The sequence below is a fragment of the Leishmania infantum genome, chromosome 32, assembly GCF_000002875.2.
Source record: "Leishmania infantum JPCM5 genome chromosome 32".
NCBI classification, from domain to species: Eukaryota; Euglenozoa; class Kinetoplastea; order Trypanosomatida; family Trypanosomatidae; genus Leishmania; species Leishmania infantum.
In genome coordinates this window covers 61329-77519 of record NC_009416.2, presented here as the reverse complement: position 1 = coordinate 77519, position 16191 = coordinate 61329, and the positions used below count along the sequence as shown (strand labels likewise).

At 59.8% G+C, this 16191-nt stretch overlaps 6 protein-coding genes across 6 annotated transcripts; all 6 read left to right on the top strand.

Annotated features, from left to right (window-relative positions):
- Positions 1-1031: 1031 nt before the first annotated feature.
- LINJ_32_0230 (conserved hypothetical protein) lies at positions 1032-4112 on the top strand (the record flags this gene model as incomplete). Its single annotated transcript, XM_001467668.1, has 1 exon — positions 1032-4112. The coding sequence occupies one exon, from the start codon at positions 1032-1034 to the stop codon at positions 4110-4112; it is 3081 nt and encodes a 1026-aa protein (XP_001467705.1).
- A 1955-nt stretch (positions 4113-6067) lies between these two features.
- Positions 6068-7633, top strand: LINJ_32_0220 (conserved hypothetical protein; the record flags this gene model as incomplete). The annotated part of the gene is made up of 1 exon (XM_001467667.1): positions 6068-7633. One exon carries the CDS (start codon positions 6068-6070, stop codon positions 7631-7633), a length of 1566 nt encoding a protein of 521 aa, XP_001467704.1.
- A 1231-nt stretch (positions 7634-8864) lies between these two features.
- LINJ_32_0210 (conserved hypothetical protein) lies at positions 8865-9947 on the top strand (the record flags this gene model as incomplete). Its single annotated transcript, XM_001467666.1, has 1 exon — positions 8865-9947. One exon carries the CDS (start codon positions 8865-8867, stop codon positions 9945-9947), a length of 1083 nt encoding a protein of 360 aa, XP_001467703.1.
- Positions 9948-10834: 887 nt separating this feature from the next.
- On the top strand, positions 10835-13141 carry LINJ_32_0200 (conserved hypothetical protein; the record flags this gene model as incomplete). The annotated part of the gene is made up of 1 exon (XM_001467665.1): positions 10835-13141. The coding sequence occupies one exon, from the start codon at positions 10835-10837 to the stop codon at positions 13139-13141; it is 2307 nt and encodes a 768-aa protein (XP_001467702.1).
- Positions 13142-14052: 911 nt separating this feature from the next.
- LINJ_32_0190 (conserved hypothetical protein) lies at positions 14053-14403 on the top strand (the record flags this gene model as incomplete). Its single annotated transcript, XM_001467664.1, has 1 exon — positions 14053-14403. One exon carries the CDS (start codon positions 14053-14055, stop codon positions 14401-14403), a length of 351 nt encoding a protein of 116 aa, XP_001467701.1.
- A 717-nt stretch (positions 14404-15120) lies between these two features.
- On the top strand, positions 15121-16047 carry LINJ_32_0180 (putative U2 small nuclear ribonucleoprotein 40K; the record flags this gene model as incomplete). Its single annotated transcript, XM_001467663.1, has 1 exon — positions 15121-16047. One exon carries the CDS (start codon positions 15121-15123, stop codon positions 16045-16047), a length of 927 nt encoding a protein of 308 aa, XP_001467700.1.
- Between the last annotated feature and the right edge of the window lie 144 nt (positions 16048-16191).

Below are 16191 nucleotides of genomic sequence, written 5' to 3'. Positions count from 1 at the left end.
GAGGTTCAGTCTTGAAGTAATCGGACAAGTTGTTCAGAAGAAGCGAAGGCGACGGTGACAGCGAGAAAGGAGGAGGAGGAGGGGGAAGTTGGGAAGGCAGCGTTGAGCCTGTACGGTGCTCTCTTCTCATCTCCGCCTCCAGCTCCTTCCTGGACGCCTCTCCCTCGTTGACGCGTTTTTCAGTGTTCTTCCTCTTTCTTTTCATCATTTTTTGTGATCTTCCTTCCCCACCCCCGCAACAGCACCCCATGTTCGTACCTCGCCTGCAACACGAATCATGCTAGTCAGGAATAACAAAAAAAATGTGATTTGAAGCAAAAACATAGCAGATGCACTCAATCGTGCAAGCGCCGCTTACGTCTGTCTTCGCCGATGTATGGAGCGCAGCCCTGTCGCTGGCTGTGCACCATCCCAGTTCCTCTTCTTGAGGGGCGTAATGTACTCCTGCCCGCGTCTCTGTGCTGGTCCTACTTGCAGAATGAGCACGCGTTGGCACTCCGAGGGAATAGGTAAGAGATGCCCCTGGCAAATGTGCACTCGCGAGAGATGCGGTGCTAGGAACTCTCAACCCAGTAGGCAGAACTTCTGCACTCAGTTTCAGGTACCCGCTATTTCCACGACGATATGCCGACCCCTCCTGAAAATGCAACATCCCATCCTCTTCTCCCTATGCTCGACTCATCGTCGTTCCTCTTCCTTTTTGATCCCTTCCACTGATTTTAGTCTTGTGCGCGCCGCCTCAGGTGAGGAGTCAGCAGCCAAGAGACTGCGCCCGCCCCGCTTGCCTTTTTTTCTGGAGCGGCTTCTCATTTTTTTTTTACTTCTTTTTGTTGCCGCTTTGCTGTGGCACGCCCCGCCGCACACACCGCGGCTTGCACCCTGACGCAGTGCTTCAAGACCCAAAGTAGCTCCCGCCTCCTCCCCCCGACACTCGCTCCGCTGCGTGTAAATACGCATACAAGTTGTAAAACAGAGAGCGAGTAAGAGACTGCGCATGAGTGGCGGGCGCGCGCAGAGCGCTCGCGCCCACCATGTTCACCTTCTCTTGCCAGTGCCAGAGTTGCCGAGGCAACCTTGTCGCGACGGAGAAGGAGTTCTACTTCACCTCATCTCTTTTTCGAATCGATCTGGCCTGGGACAATGTGAAGCGTATTCGCCTCGAAACGCAGCAGGTGAAAGGGGTGCCAACGAGCGTGCTTGTGGTGGTGCTGCAGCACAACGAGGCCATCAAGATGCAGGCAAGCAGCCCCTCCGCGCAGAAGAAGCGCCTCTTGTCCTCTCGCAAGTACTTCTTCTACGACTTTCACGACCTCCTCGGAGCGGAGGAGCAGATCAAGCATCTCCTCGAGCAGTACCGAACGTCCGAAAAGTCCAAGAAGTATGAGGCGCGGGATGACTCAGAGAAGGGATCCTCGTCCACGACAAAGCAGCAGACCGACAAGCCTGGCGAGAAAGACGAAGTGAGCACCTCGATCTCGGGCGCGCCGAAGGATGAAAGTCTGAACAACTCCCGCACAACCACCAACCGCAATCCGGACTCTGACGCACGGCGGGCGGCGCTCGGGCTGCCCTTAGCAGGTCGGCGCGCGCCGCCATGGAACGCATTACGGCCCAAGCTTTCCGGCAAGCTCGTCAGCATCCCTGTCGCAAGTGCCTCAAAAGTCAAATCGGGCAAGTACGCGCAACTCTTTCTCAAGTTTTACCGGCACGTTGCTACCGTGCTGATCGTTGTCATGCTTGCTCTGCTCACTCAACATTACGCCCACTTTGTTGACCTGCACGCGCAGAATCCCTTGCAGAGAGCGGAGAAACTGCTGCGCGACATCCACGCCCTGTCAGATGTCAACACTAGGCTGGAGTCGTACGACAGTCACGAGACTCTGTGGCAGTACAACAAGAGACGGAAGGACCTGGCGGAGGAGAGTCGCACCTTCACGCATCAGCTCGAGCAGGCGGCGGTCGAGCTGATGGGCCGTTACGTCGCCCTGCAGGCCAAGATGGCCACCTTGCGTGGCCACCGTGCCCAGCGCGTCGCGCGTGAAGAGCAGAGCGGCACGCCGTCCCCACCGCCACCGCCCACCATGTCGTCCGTCTTCGGCACGCCAATGACGGCTGCCGACAGGGCGCGGCTCTTCTCGCAGCGTGGAGAAGCATGCCAGGCGCGCGTAGGCAACCGCGGCGCCGCCAAAACCGGCGCAGGCCAATGCGGCGGCAGCGGCGCGGCCTCTAAAAAGGCCGCGAAGCGTCGGGCTGCTCCGCTCAAGAGCATGTCCCTGTCGCGCCTCAAGTCGGATGTGCAGCGCTGGGTTCGCCGGGCACAATCTGCGTGGCATTATGCGATCAGCTTCATATTCGAACTGCCAGTGAGACCGTCGACGCGCCCCGCGCCCTCGGCGGGCGAGCATCACAGCTCCGCCGGAGAAGCGGCATGGGCGGTCTACACAGAGAAGATGGGCGAGTACTTCCGGCTTACGGAGTGGGTGTCGGCTGCCGAGTACGAAGACCGACTCAGCTGCCTGCAGCTGACTCAAGAGCTGCTGGAGACGGTGGAGATGACAGAGCGCGTCTTTGCCACCTTCAGCAAGGTGTTCCTCATGGACCGGTACCGTAAGCTGGAGTCGGGAGAGGAGCGCGCCTCGCACTGGATGCAGCCTCCACAGGCACTCCGCACTGTCACTGGCGGCAACAAGTACTACGCGGCCAACGCGTTCTCGAGTGAGGAGGTGGCGCACGTGGCGATGCTACGCCGCTTTGTGGGCAGTCTCGTGCACAGCGAGCCCTTGGAGGCGGATCAAGGTCGCCGTCGCCGTATGGCTTTGCGGGTGGCCGACGCAATGCTGAGCTACCGCGAAGATGAAGTGCAACTTCTGCGCGCGCGCAATCAGGGCAGACCTGTCAACGCCACGGAGCTGTGGCAATTGCTGGAGGAGAAGGTGCTGCGGCCCGCCACGATGCCGCTGCGCGAGAACCCCGACGTCGACAACTCCACCGTGTACCTCCGCAACCCGATAGCGGAGCTGCGGTTTTGGCACACGCACGAAGCTGCCTGGCGTGAACACGTACTCTCGTTCTTTTCACCTGAAGAGCAGGCGGAGATTCGAAGCAGCCTGGATACTGACGACCGGAGCCATCAAAGCCTCGTAGACCTAACGACTCCACCCGTAGATCTCCAGTGGGTGAAGCTGCCGCTGTTCCGCGGTCTCCTCTGCTTCGAAGGAATATCGCACCTGCAAGGTGGCGCCAGCGAGGCTGCTGACGGCGCCGCAGGCGACCTCGTACACGCATCGGACGACGAGGAAAACGAGAACGCCGACGAGACGGCGAACGACATCGGCGAAGGCGACACGGAGGAGTCGCGCTCGGATGCCTCCGCCGGCCGTGCCAGCACTCCGTCCCCCACGCCGGTGATCTCCGCTTACTTGTTGCCAGCATCACCAACGCACAGCAAAGCATCCACCGCGAAAAAAATGACACCGTCAAACCGCACCAACACTGCTACTTCGAGATCTTCAAAGACCCCCAAAACGCCACCGGACATGGCGGCTTCGCCACATGCGCAGAACTTGAGGGCTGAAGACCTATGGAAAGAAGTGAAACTCCGTTGGATGGATGACCTGAACGTCTTTCGGCTAGCCTTTGACGCGGACTCGGCGGGCCGCAGCGCTCATGCCGCTCGCTCGCACTGCACGGACAATGATGAGCGCGGTGCCGTCGCTGATGCCGCCGAAGTGCACTGTCGACTCTTTGGGATCGTTTCCCTGATCAACGAATTTTATGTGCGATACATGACACCAACGGTGCTGCAGCGCTTTGTCGCCTTCCTGCGAGCGCTTTTTCCGCCGTACTTCCAGTCCCACAGTGGTAGGGAGGTGTACATTTCTGCCCTGCGGAGCTGGGGCACACAGGACCCCGCCGTGCAGCTTGCCATCGCTCAGGTCACAGGCTTTGCTCCTGGCACAACTAGCGATGTCTCGCGCTCTCTCCTCTACATCGTCTTGCAGCCCCCACCTCTCTTGCAGACGAGCATCGTCTCCACCCGCCAGGCGACCATTGCCGTGATGGTACTGGTCCTGTTTGGGGGAGTGTTGACCGCTCTCTACATGATGCAGTAGCGGGTGCATCCACTGCATAGCATCGCGTACCGGTCTGCGTGTGCGTGCTATTCTCCATACTCGACGCTGCTTGCCTGCTGATGCACATGTATACATTTCCGTCGTTCTTTTATTCTGTCGTCTGGCACAGCCTGAGAAGCACTGCCGACGTGCGCACGCAGGTGTTTCTTCATAGCTTTCTCAGCTCGTGTAGGCGGCACGCGCGTCACTCCTTTTTTTCTGTGAATCCTCTCTACTCGTCGCACTCTCTCCGTGCTGTGCTCGAGTAGCTCCCCTGTCCCCTCAAGAGCGCTGCCTGCGCTCGTGTCTGTTCTTCCCACCCTCTTTTCTCACCTTTTTTTCACGGCAGGCTGGGGTGGTGCGCTGTTTTTGTTGTTTTCCTTCCGTTTTTCGTGTGCGATCACTGCTTTCGCGTTGGCGGTGGCCGGCTGACGTTGTCACACGTGACGTAGTCCTTTACGCTGCCCATTTCTTTCTTTTTTGTTGCTCTTCAACGCATTCGTTTCTCTGCCACTCCAACACAAGGCAAGCTCCGCTCCACCCACGGCCTGTCACAGTCCCACCCCGCGTCGCGCGAAGAAGCGGCAGGCACGCGCGTTGCAGCAGTGCGCCGACCCGGTCATCCCAGCACGGCCACCTGCCCTCGAGCTCTACCCCACCCACCCGCCGCCTCGCCGGCCGCCAGCTCGTGCCTCCCTCCCTTCTCGGAATGGGCGCGGGCGCCGCTGCCCCCGCCCTCCCCCCGCCCGCACACCAGTAGGCGGTGTAGGGGCCCGGGCGGGTTACTCTCGAGACGCGGTGACACGCTGCCGAATCATGTGGATGGCACACGCGTGTTCACTGTCGCCGGTCGCCCCGACGCAACGCCCAGCCAGGACCCGGCCAACTACATCAGCAGCGATACGTCGCCCGGACCTCCAGCACGGCGCCGGCGCCGGCGCCTGCGACCCTGTCACCACCACAGGTGGTTCGGCACTTGGTCAGCGATAGGGTGGCCTCCCGGCTTCTCCAGAGAGAGAGGGCGGGGGTACTGGGCCCTGCGACATCACGCATGGGTGCCTCTCCACCCTCTCTCTTGCCGTGGAGGACTGCAATGAGAAGAAAATGTTAACACGCAGCGCAATATCTGTGCACTTCTGTAGGAAATAGCCACGTGTCAGCGACGGAAGCTGAGCTTGCCGTTTCTCCGCTTCCCCAGAGAGTCTCAATCCAAAGCGGCGCCTCGTCGGTGAGTGACAGAAAGCCGACACACGCCACGCCCGTTCAAGTGCGCAGCTACATGATGCCTGCGGTGAGAGAGGGCTTTTGTTCTCGTTGCCCCCACCCCTCGTTCCCCTCCCTGCTACTCTCGCTGGCACGCACGCTGCACGTATCTACGCCCTGGTTGCCGCCGGGCGCACTCCACTAACGCCTTCAGCAATTCAACATCTTCTTTGGCCATGCAAACCCCTCGAGCTGCGCGAAGCTATCTCTCCTTCCCTACTTTTTGTCTTGCGCGCGCTCTCCGCTGGCGCTCAGAACCACGGCTTTTGGACCGCGGCTATACCCACAGACACACCCATACAGAGAAAAACTCATACAGACACACGGATACACGGACTCGCACAGACCCCACCCTCCTCTTCACTGGGGTACATAGGGGCACCTGCAGCAACGTGCTCAACTGAGTACTAGCTTTCAACGGAGGTGCACACATAGATCTCTGCGTGTTGGCGGTGCCACTGCTGTAGTGTCAGATCTACCGTAGACTTCGCCCTCTTCTCGTTTGCTTCGTTCCTCTGTTCGACTCCTCTTTTTCTGCCAACTCATCACGTTGCCCTTCTCCGGCTTTTTTGCTTGTTTTGCCGCTGCAGCACGGCCGCAGCGTCTTACCGGGGGCTTTTGTGACCGGCGTGGGCGAAAGGAGTCTTAGGCTCTTGATCCCTCTCGTTTTTCGTATTTCTCGCGCATTCAGCATGTCAATTCCACTGGAGAACTGGGGCCAGCTGAAGCTGTCGGTGGCCAAGCCGGAGCTGAAGTCCGAGGACGGCGGGGACGCGAAGAAAGGCGAGTGTGTGCTGGAGCTGCTGGCGCTGCCGAAAGGAAGGGCAAAGGACAACCCCAACTACGTGCCACATCCAATATTGAGCATTCCTATCTCAGCGATCGCGAGTGCCTCGGGCACCACGAAGAATGACGTGAGTCTCACCATGCGGCCAACGACGACGGCCGACGCGGAGGACTTGGAGCTGAGGTCGATTCGCTTCGCCGTGCCGAACGTCTGCGTCGGTTATGAAGAGACGGAGATGGCTGGCAAGGTTATTCTGCAGGGCATTCAGAGCAGCATGATGCAGTACCAGGAACAGTTTCTCCAGCGGCACGGCAGTGGCGGCCAGGGCGGCAAACTGCTTGCTCTCGCCGCGATGGGCAGTGGCCACGCCACGCATACGGATGAGGTGGTGGTGGCCACTTTTGATGACGTGCTCCTCTCGTACCCGTCTGGCAAGTACAAGATTGTCATCTCGAACTACAACGTTGTGCTGGAGGACAAGAAGAAGGGCACCTCGAGCGGCCTCCTTAGCTTTTCCCTCTCTGACATTCAGAACTTGTTCCTGTGCGATGTCCCCGTGTACTTCTCCCCCACAGAGGAGGTGGACGCGAACATCTTGCCGCAGTACGTTGTGCTGATATTGAAGAACCCGCTGAAGATTCGCACGACAACGTACAACCACGTTGTCATTTCCTGCCCGGCTGGCTTGACCCTGGATGAGGAGCACCCGTGGCGTTGCGAGCTCAAGACCCAAGACGAGATCAACAAGACGCTGCAGCTTCCTCCGACGAAGGAGGGCGAGGTGCCGCCGCTGGTGCCAACGATGAGTGGCCGTGTGAGCGACATTCTCACGCGCACTTTCAAAGCGATCGCCAAGGTGCCCGCGTACGGCGGCATCAACAAGGAGTACAAATCGGTGCTCACCAGCCACTCACAGTCTTCGATGCGGTGCCTCTTTCACGGCGCGGAGGGACTGCTGTACATCGTCAACAGCGGATTTCTCTACCTGCACCGCCCTGCCACCCGTATCCTCTTTAACGAGGTCGCACGTGTGGAGCTGGACGAGTCGGAAAGTGGCCAGGCCACCTTTCAGCTCGCCGTCTTCACAACCGGAGCTAAGGGCGACGACAAGTACGTCTTTTCGGGTATTGCGAAGGAGGAGAAGGACGGGCTCCTCAGCTACCTTGCCACCAAGGTAAAAGTGGTGCACACTGGCGGCGACGCCATGGAGAGCGATGACGACGACGAGAAGGACGCCGCATCAGACGAAGAAGACGAGAGCGATGACTCAGACTACGAAGACTCGGACGCCGATGACGATGACAGCAGCGGCGATGACGGCGACCATGACAGCTCTCGCAAGCGCAAGCGCGAGGATAAGAAGCCCAAGAAGGATAAGAAGCACAAGAGAGATAAGAGGCACAAAAGAGATAAGAAGCACAAGAGAGATAAGAAGCACAAGAAGGATAAGCATGCGAAGAGCGACGCTTGACATGTTTCGGTGATCTGTCGAGGTGCCACACGCGGGGAGGGGGAGGGGTAGCGGCTGTGTTGTGCGCCGATACCACCACCGTTTCTCTGGGCGGAGGAAGATGCACCGCGCAACGATAGACAGTCGGCCCTCGCCAGCGATGAACGCTGCTTGTGGGAAGGCAGCCTTCTCCGGACTCTTTTTTGCCTCGTGTGATACTCTACCCGTGTGCGTCTCTGCGCCTCTTGGCCCTTTCTTGATGGCTTCGTTTGTTGTATAGCTGAGGTGTTTGACCTTCCCGTATCGGGGAATGACTGGTGTGGTGCAGCACACGTGAAAAAAAATAGACGATGCACCTAACGTGCTACACATGACCCGCTCCCCAACCAAGACGAATGCCGGCAGCCGAGGGCTTTTGGACGCGCCTCGTCGTTTTGTTGTTTCGCATTCTAGTGGCCCCACTCACGGATTGATGTGGGGGCTCGATCAGCAGCAACGTGCACACGCACATGCCATGCGGGGGCGCTTGGTACCCCATCCGTTGAGTCTCTTGACTTGCAACGAATGCACATTGACCCAAGTAACGAGACGGGGAAGCGTGCCTGAGTACCGTGCGATAGCTCATCGATGCTGCAGATCTTCTTGGTGTTTCATCTCACTTCGTCTCCGTTCTACTGTTTATCTCCCAGTGCTCCTGAGGCGACCAACGCTGCGCTGAATAGCATAGAGAGCCCATCTGACCGCACTACACGGTGGCGCCTACGTGCATGTCACATCCATCGAGGTGGTGCTGTAGTGTCTGTGAGCAGCGAGGAGCCACTCTCCTCCCCGCTGCGCTGTGTGCGGTGCTTCGTGACGTCTGCCAAAGGCGCAGAAAAAAAAACAAAATCCGGGCGCCGCTGCGCAGACGTACACTTGCATACGCCTCCACACGTGATCATCTGCCGATAGGTGAGGGCAGTATCACGAGCAGCTGCGGACTGCGCTTGCCATGCAAGGCAAGCGCTTCGCAACGCCAACGGGGAGGCCCGGGATGCGTCAAGGAGGCTACACGCAGCTGCACGCCGTGTCTTCCTCCACCTCGCCCGGGCGGTGGGCGACAGCGAAGCACTGCGCCCTCAGTGCTTCGCAGAAAGAGCGGTACGCATCCCAGGCACGTTCGCGTCCGCGCCCGACTGAAGCGCACGCACTCTCATCCTCAACACCGGAGCGACGGCTTCAGGCGGTGCAGAGAAGCAGCACACAGAGCAGCATGCCAAGTACCTCGGTGCATCACATGCTCAATGAGTTAGTCGACCTTAGCCACAGCATTGCTGCTCTACTGGAACAGGGGCAAGTGTTATCGCTCACCGCCGCCCCTAGTGCAGCGGACCGGCAACAGGAGGCCACTCTCAAGACGCAGGAAATCGAACGCATTGTGCGCAGGGTGGAGGCGCACTTCGTCGATCGCATTCAGTCGCTGGAAACGTTAAATGCCTCCTTGTCGGAGGAGGTCCGGCAGCTGCGTGGGGCGCTTGCGACGCAGCGCACCAACGGTGCTGCAGGTCGGGCGAACGCACTGCACGACATACGCGGTAGTGAACTGCAAGAAGATTCGAAGATGTTGGATGCTTGGGAAAAGGCGTCGTGGGACGAGACCGGCAACGGTGCTGCCGCCAGCGAAGTCGAGCACCTGCGGCGCGTACTGGTGGCGGAAAAGCGCCAGCGCTTGCGTGTTGAGGAGCAGACGCAGTCGCTGACGGAGCAGCATGCGAAGGTGGTGGGGACGCTGGAGCGGCGACTCAAAAAACAAGAGGAGCAGCTCTACGATCTCATCGCTGCCATCGACAGGGGCTACGGGGGCGGGTCAGCCACGACGTCTGCTTCTCCAACACGCTGCACCGAGCGCGGCTCCTCTCATAGGCTTCCCACGCCACGCCACCTCCTCCGCCAGCAGCTTGCGCAACACCAGCAGACGCAGCGGGCACTGCAGCAGTACAAGGAGAACCTCCTCCTTGAGCCTACGTCTCCGGCGGGGAGCGACGCGGTGGCGGCCACCATGAAGGAGCTTGGGTTGGATGACGTGCGGCGCACTCTAGAGTTGATTAGGTCAAGCAAACCCCTCTCCGTGCAGGAGCACCATCATGACCAAGAGGAAACCCATGCAACGCCGGCTGTTTGTTTACCACCACACACTGTCCGCGATGGGCTGGCGGTAGTGCACTCGCCTAGAGTCTGTTCACGGGTGCCGCCACCTGCTGATCGAGCAGCTTGCACCTCAGCGAACGAAGTGGACGAAATCACGGCGTTCCTCGAGAACATTACGAAGGAGCTGGAAAGCCTTGACTCTCAGTAGCTCAGCGACGGCACTGTATACGTTCCCCCCTGCTTAGGGGCTGCTCTTCTAATGCTCGTTCTTCTCGAGCTCTCCTGCCCTTCATCTTGCGCCGCACATACCACCGATGGCCTGTGGTTTTGCGGCGAGCAGCAGCTGTGCTGCGCCTGTATTGCGGTGAGTGCTATTTGTGCGTGTGGGGAGGAGTGGGGGGGGTGGACCGCGTTTCCTACCCGGACGGACGTCGGTGGAAACTCGCTTCGCGGTCCCCCTTCTCACCCCCTCACCGCTTCGCCGCCACTCCACTTCTCAAAGAAAGTGAAGGAGAGAAGCAGCCTCATTCCGTTGTTGCGCACCACGGCGTATTTGTGGCAGCTTCAACAGACGCGCGCTGACGCATCGACATGGACGTTGTTTTTGGAGCTTGTTTTCTTTCCACACCGTGGACGGGAGTAGTTAGCTCGATCAGGAAGACGGCATGCCGCTGCAGCCATCTCGTTCCCCTCGTCCCTAACTCTCCACATTTCGCTTTTTTCAGGGAGAAGGAAGATCGTTGTCTCTTCGTCTGTGCGTCCACTCCTGCGCGCGCGCTGGGGTAAGTGCGCGCGCCTGCGTGATCTCCGTGTTGCTCGGCTTTCGCTTTTTCCACGGCGCGCACTTCAACCCCCTTACCTTCTCTCGCATTTTCTCTGCCCCCCCCTCCCTTTCGTCCCTTCCTGGTCTGCTGCCCACCGTGTCTTTGCTCTCTTACGCGTTGACGACGGTGTGGCGTGCGACGGTAGCACTGAAAGACACACGCACATACAACACGCATCATCAGTCGCACCTAGGCACAGCTCCTCACCACCTCGAACACCTCTTCTCGCTTCTGAACTCCTTGCTTCGTCGCGCGACGCGGCACCGTGTCAATGTATGCCGTCAGCGTTTCACTCGGCGCGTCGAGTAGCTACGTCGCCGTCGCGCCAGTGAGCAGCAACACCGGCACGGCTGCGGTGTCCGACGCGGCTCCCATCAAGGTCGTTGCCAACTCCAGTGGCCATCGCAATACCCCTGTCGTGGCGGCGTTGACAGAGCAGGAGTTGCTCTTTGGCGACAACGCGCTCCACCAGTACTCGCGTCAGCCTCAGAACGTTGTGCCTTACTTGTTCACCTACGCCGCCGCTGCCGCCTCGATAGCGGATGCGCAACATGTGCTGGGAACAGTGTCAGAACACGCAGCCGAGTCGGAGGAGACCACGTCGGGTCTGCTGCGGGTCGTTGAGGCCGCGGCGAATCAGAAGTACAAGGGCCACTGCCGGCTCACCCAGGTTGCCTCTGGTACGCGGCAGCTCGGGTTCCAGTACGCGTCAGAGCCAGACGGCGAGCTGGTGGAGAGCTTCATCTCTGCTGAGGATCTTTTTATTCGCTTCTTAAACTACATCAAGGAGCACACCATAGACGGCGCGTGTGGACTGACGGCGACAACCGGCCGCGACAAAGCCACGTCGAGCTCGGCAAAGCTCTTTTTGACGCTCGTGGTGCCGCGCTACGCCTTTCCAGGTGCGGCCGACAGCGCCCATGCCGCGCGCCGCGGCAGAACTGTGGAGTGGCTGAAGGAGGCGGTGCAGTCGTCGCATCTCGGCGCCGTCGTGCTGAACACGAGTGTCGTCTTCAGTGATGAGGCGGCGGTGACTGCGTACGATGCCGCCACGCAGGAGCGCCGTGTGCCGCGCCTGCTCTCCACCGCACCGCACAATGTGCTCGTGGTGGACTGGGGAGCTCATGGCTTGTGCCTCTCTTTGCTGTGCTCCCGTGGTGGCATTCTTGTCTGCCCTCCGCAGCACCACAACGTCCCCTACCGCTGCTTCACAAAGGGGAGCGCAGCTGTGGGTGATGGCTACTTTGCCGTAGGCGCCGGCAGCGGCGGCGACGCGCTGGACGTGGCACTGGCAGAAAGGGTGGCAGCGCAGTACATGACTCAGCAGCGGCGCCTCTTCGCGAGCCCGTCGCGCAACTTCAATGCTCTCCTGCACCTCAACCACGCGCTGCCCACCATCGGGTCGACCGAGCACCCGGCCACCAGACTCCTTCATGAGGCGATCCCGTCCCGGGCGATGCGCCGTCTTGCCCTGCTGATGGCGGAGAAGAAGGTCTCGCTCAACACAAACCCGCAAGCCACCTCCGTCTCGGTGGAGGCGGAGGCCTTCTACGAAGGAATGGACCTGATTGACACACAGACGCTGACGAAGAACAAGCTGGACAACGCCATTCGGAGCGAGTGGGGACTGTTGGACATGTTCAGCAAGGCCGTGCGCGCCTTTGCGGACAAGTATAAGGACACCTGGACTGAGGGTTTTGTGGATACGGTCCTCCTCGCGGGCGGCATGTGCCAGATGCCCTCCTTGACAAAGCTGCTCGCCGCCTCTGTACAGTCACCCGAGCAGCGGTCGCTCTTCGCAGCTGCGGTACGCGTCTTGGACTCGAGCCTCATGGGGAACGGCGTGTGCGCCGATGAGCTGCTCTCTGTCGGCGGGTGCCACCATAGCTGTCGCGTGGCTGAATGCTACACGATGCAGCGGCTCGCCACGTCCAGACAGTCGCGCAAGAGCGCTGGCAAGCTGCGGACTATCGTCGTCACGCAAGCCGCCGAGACGGCCACCAGCGTCTGGGATGCCCTAACGAATGGCGATGATGACGAAAGCAGTGACGTCGAGGATTGCAAGCAGGAGGCGCTTATGAGCGACCCCCACTCTGGCGTGTTCCTTGCTGGAAACGTGTACTTGTACGTCGGCGACACCACAGCGCTGACCTGCGCGGCGACCCAGCAGCTGCCTTGCGCCTCCCTGCGTGTGTTGCTGGCGCACTCGGCGGCACTGCCCTGCCGCGTCGCGATTCCGTGGTCTCCGGCATCTCCTGAGGCTCGAACAGTGCTTTACCTCTTCACAGATGTGCACGGCGCACCATCGACCGACTCGGCGGCCGACCTTGTGGAGGTGCGCCCAGTGAACAGCGCTGGCCTTGTTCTCCATGCTGCCGCTGCCCTGGCGCGCGGTGGAGCACTTGGCCCCCTGTGCATCACGTTCACGGCGCAGGCAAAGTGGAACGAGGCGTCGGAGAGGGAGGTGCAGGTGAGCGTGCAGCTGGTGCGCCTGCCGAGCGTCGGTGGTGCCGATATCACGTCACTAGTGCTCACCCCTGGTGTCTTTTGCAGCTCGTATGAGTTTGTTCTCCAATGAAGTGGGTGGTGGTGGTGATGAGGGGCCGGTGACTGGCGTGTGCGTGTCTGTGCCTCCTGGGAGGCCGCCGCGCGACACACTGCACTTGTGCACGCGGGTTGGGGGAGCTTGAACAGATGACAAACCTTCTTGGGCGCGTGCTTGCGTGTTTGTGTTTGTGCGCGCCTGCTCTACGCAGCCTGTCCCTTGTTTGCTCGGCTTGCCTGTTTTTTTTTTCCGACTCGCCCGGTAAAGTCAGCGTAATGTGTGCCGAGTAAGGCTGCCGTGGTGGGGAGTCTTTGGTGTTCATCAGTACTGTTCACATACGCGCAAGACGCCGGTACATAAGCACAGCTGCAAATTGCCTCACAGCGGGCACGAAGCGTGAGAAGGGGGCACAGATGCAAGTGGTCTTCGGACTCAGCAGGTTCTGGAGCTGCGGCAGAGCTTCAGGTCTTGCGTATGCTGCCAGCTGTGCTCCGTTTGAGCACATTCAGCCTCATCTCCCTACAGGTGTCTCTCTCTCTGCATGCATTGCATGGAAAGGAGATTTGAGCAGTGCTTCGCCGAGAGACGAACAGGTGCGACATCGGGCGAGCGCATGAGGCCTATGCTATCTGCTCTACCGCCTCGATCTCTAATGCTCCTTCGACACGGATTGCCGGACCACGACCATCGGCTTGGCAGCTTCACTTTTCGCACCGTTGCTTCCTAACGTTCTCCCTGTCTGTTCTTTTTGTGTGTTGATTCACCGCTCTCGTGTTTCCATGTCGCCGATACGCTACAGAACTCGCGTCTGCTGCGCTGCCGGAGCGGTTTGTGGGGCAGCATCGGCACACCCGTGGGACATCTGACTGTGCGGAGAGACCCACTCCTCCGTTCGTACCCCCTTTTCGCGCCTTTCTTCACACGCTGCGTCCCCTCCCCCCCCCATGCCAGCTCCTGAAGACGCGGCCTCGGCGCCCACTGCCAAGCCGCGGCGGAGCGTTGCCAACTACACGGAGCCGCCCAAGAAGAATCCTTACCTCGTGAAGTTCTCTCGCTTTTACAGCACAAAGATACCGATGGGTGTCCGCGAGTTTGTCTTCACCGGCCCGCTGCTTCTCATCACATTTGGCGTTGCCTACTTTATCCCCTCTCTCATTCCAGCGGAGCAGTTGACACAGGGGCTGACTCCGCACAAGCAGGACATGCGCGAGTACACGTTAGAGCCCATCTACGGTGCCCGCGGTGAGCTGAAGGGCTACCGTCGCATCAACACCAAGAAGAGCGCGGAGGAGTGAGTGAGCGCCAAGCCATCCGTATCGTAGGGAAGGGGCGCACGAGGATGGTGACCGCCTGCCACCTTCGACTTCTGCCGCACGCTGCCGTGCACAAACGGCATGCGTACAAGTCTCGAGTGAGATTGCCACAAGCCGAGCACACTGCTCTTCCTCATGGAGGCGGCAGAGCCCTTTTCGTGCTTATCCGCCTTTACCGTGCCCTTCTCCTGAACCTCCTGCGGTGAGAGGGGGCGCATCGCAGCCAACAACGTTGTTCTCCACAGACCCCGCCGCAGACGAAAAAGACAAAAGAAACATGGCCGGTGCCCTAGTTTTTGGAGAGGCACGTGACCGCGGCATCCTGCTGCAAGAGCCTCGCTGATGCGGGGCATATCCTGTACCCGATCACCGCCCCATTCAACATAGTTGCGCACCACACACTCTGCTTTGCACTGCGCGGCGTGTTTTTCCATCGCCTCCGACACCATGTGTGCTGCTCAACGGGAAGCATTCAGCCATGACAGTTTGCCCCCTCCTCCCATGACACTCGTCTTCTCTTCCTCCGATCTTTACGGTGTTCTTGCACGTACACGCCCACGTCACAATTTCCTCCCTACCTCACCCCACGCGTGTGTCGGCGCGCACACACAACTCCGCTTGGTCGGTCTTTTTCCTCACCAGTCCCGTGCGCTCCATCCGTCTTGGAATACCTCCTGCCCCCCTCTTTGATAGGCGAGAATGCGACTCTCGATGGACTTGGTGCGTCTCGCGCCGCAGTTCACCAACACGATGCTACAGCGTGAAATCGACCTTCGCGGGCTGCGGATTTCCTCGCTCGATGAGCACGTACTGGTGCTGCTCGAGAACAACTTCGATGTCGTAAACCTTTCCTCCAACGCCCTGACGGCGCTAGAGTACTTTCCCACGACGTGTGCAGCCGGCAACAGCGACAAGGATGTGAGGATGAGCCGCGTCACCACCCTCGTTGCCCACCGAAACGAAATTCAGCGCGTGAGTGTGACTTCGTGCGTGTCTGCGTTGCCCAACGTCGTGCACTTCTTGGCCGACCGCAACCGCCTCGCCTGCGTGCGCGATCTCTACTTTTTGAAGCAGTGGAAGAAGCTGGAGGTGGTGTCGCTCGAGGACAATCCTGTGTGGGAGACCAACAGCAACAATTTCGATAGGGAGAAGCTGCGGGCGTTTCTGGTCTTCTTGTGCCCTAGGTTGAAGCTCATCAACTACCAGCGCGTTACACAGGCTGATAGGGAGCGTGCACAGAAGGCGAAGGACGAGTTCAAGAAGCTGGTGCTGTCGTGGGAAGCTCCACTTACACTGAGTACAGTGACACGGTCGCAGTCGTCATCCACCGTAGACGCAAAGAAGACGCGCAAGCGCGGTCGCGAGGGCCGCACAGCGGCGGCCGCCGCAGTATCAAGCAACGCGGACACTCTCGATGGTGAGCCTGGCAGCGGCGCAACGAGCGCGACCCCTGCCGCTGCCGATGTGAACGAGGACGACGATGCCGCTCTTCAAGCACGTCTAGACCAGCTGGAGAAGCGTCTCCTATCCGACGATGTCACGGCGGAGGAAATCGCGGAGTTGGAGGAGGAGATGACGGAGATATCGGAAAGGATGGCAGCTGCGCGTAAGCGGAAGCGCCATTAGCGTGTCATTCTCTTTTTTTGTGTGATGGCGAGTTAAGCTTGCGTGCGTGTTGCCCGTCTGTGTGCTACGCACGAGTCGCGGTGCAGCGAAAGAGGCCACCGCGCGCCTGTCATGCGCGGCGACTGGGTGGTGCCCTGTTTTCTC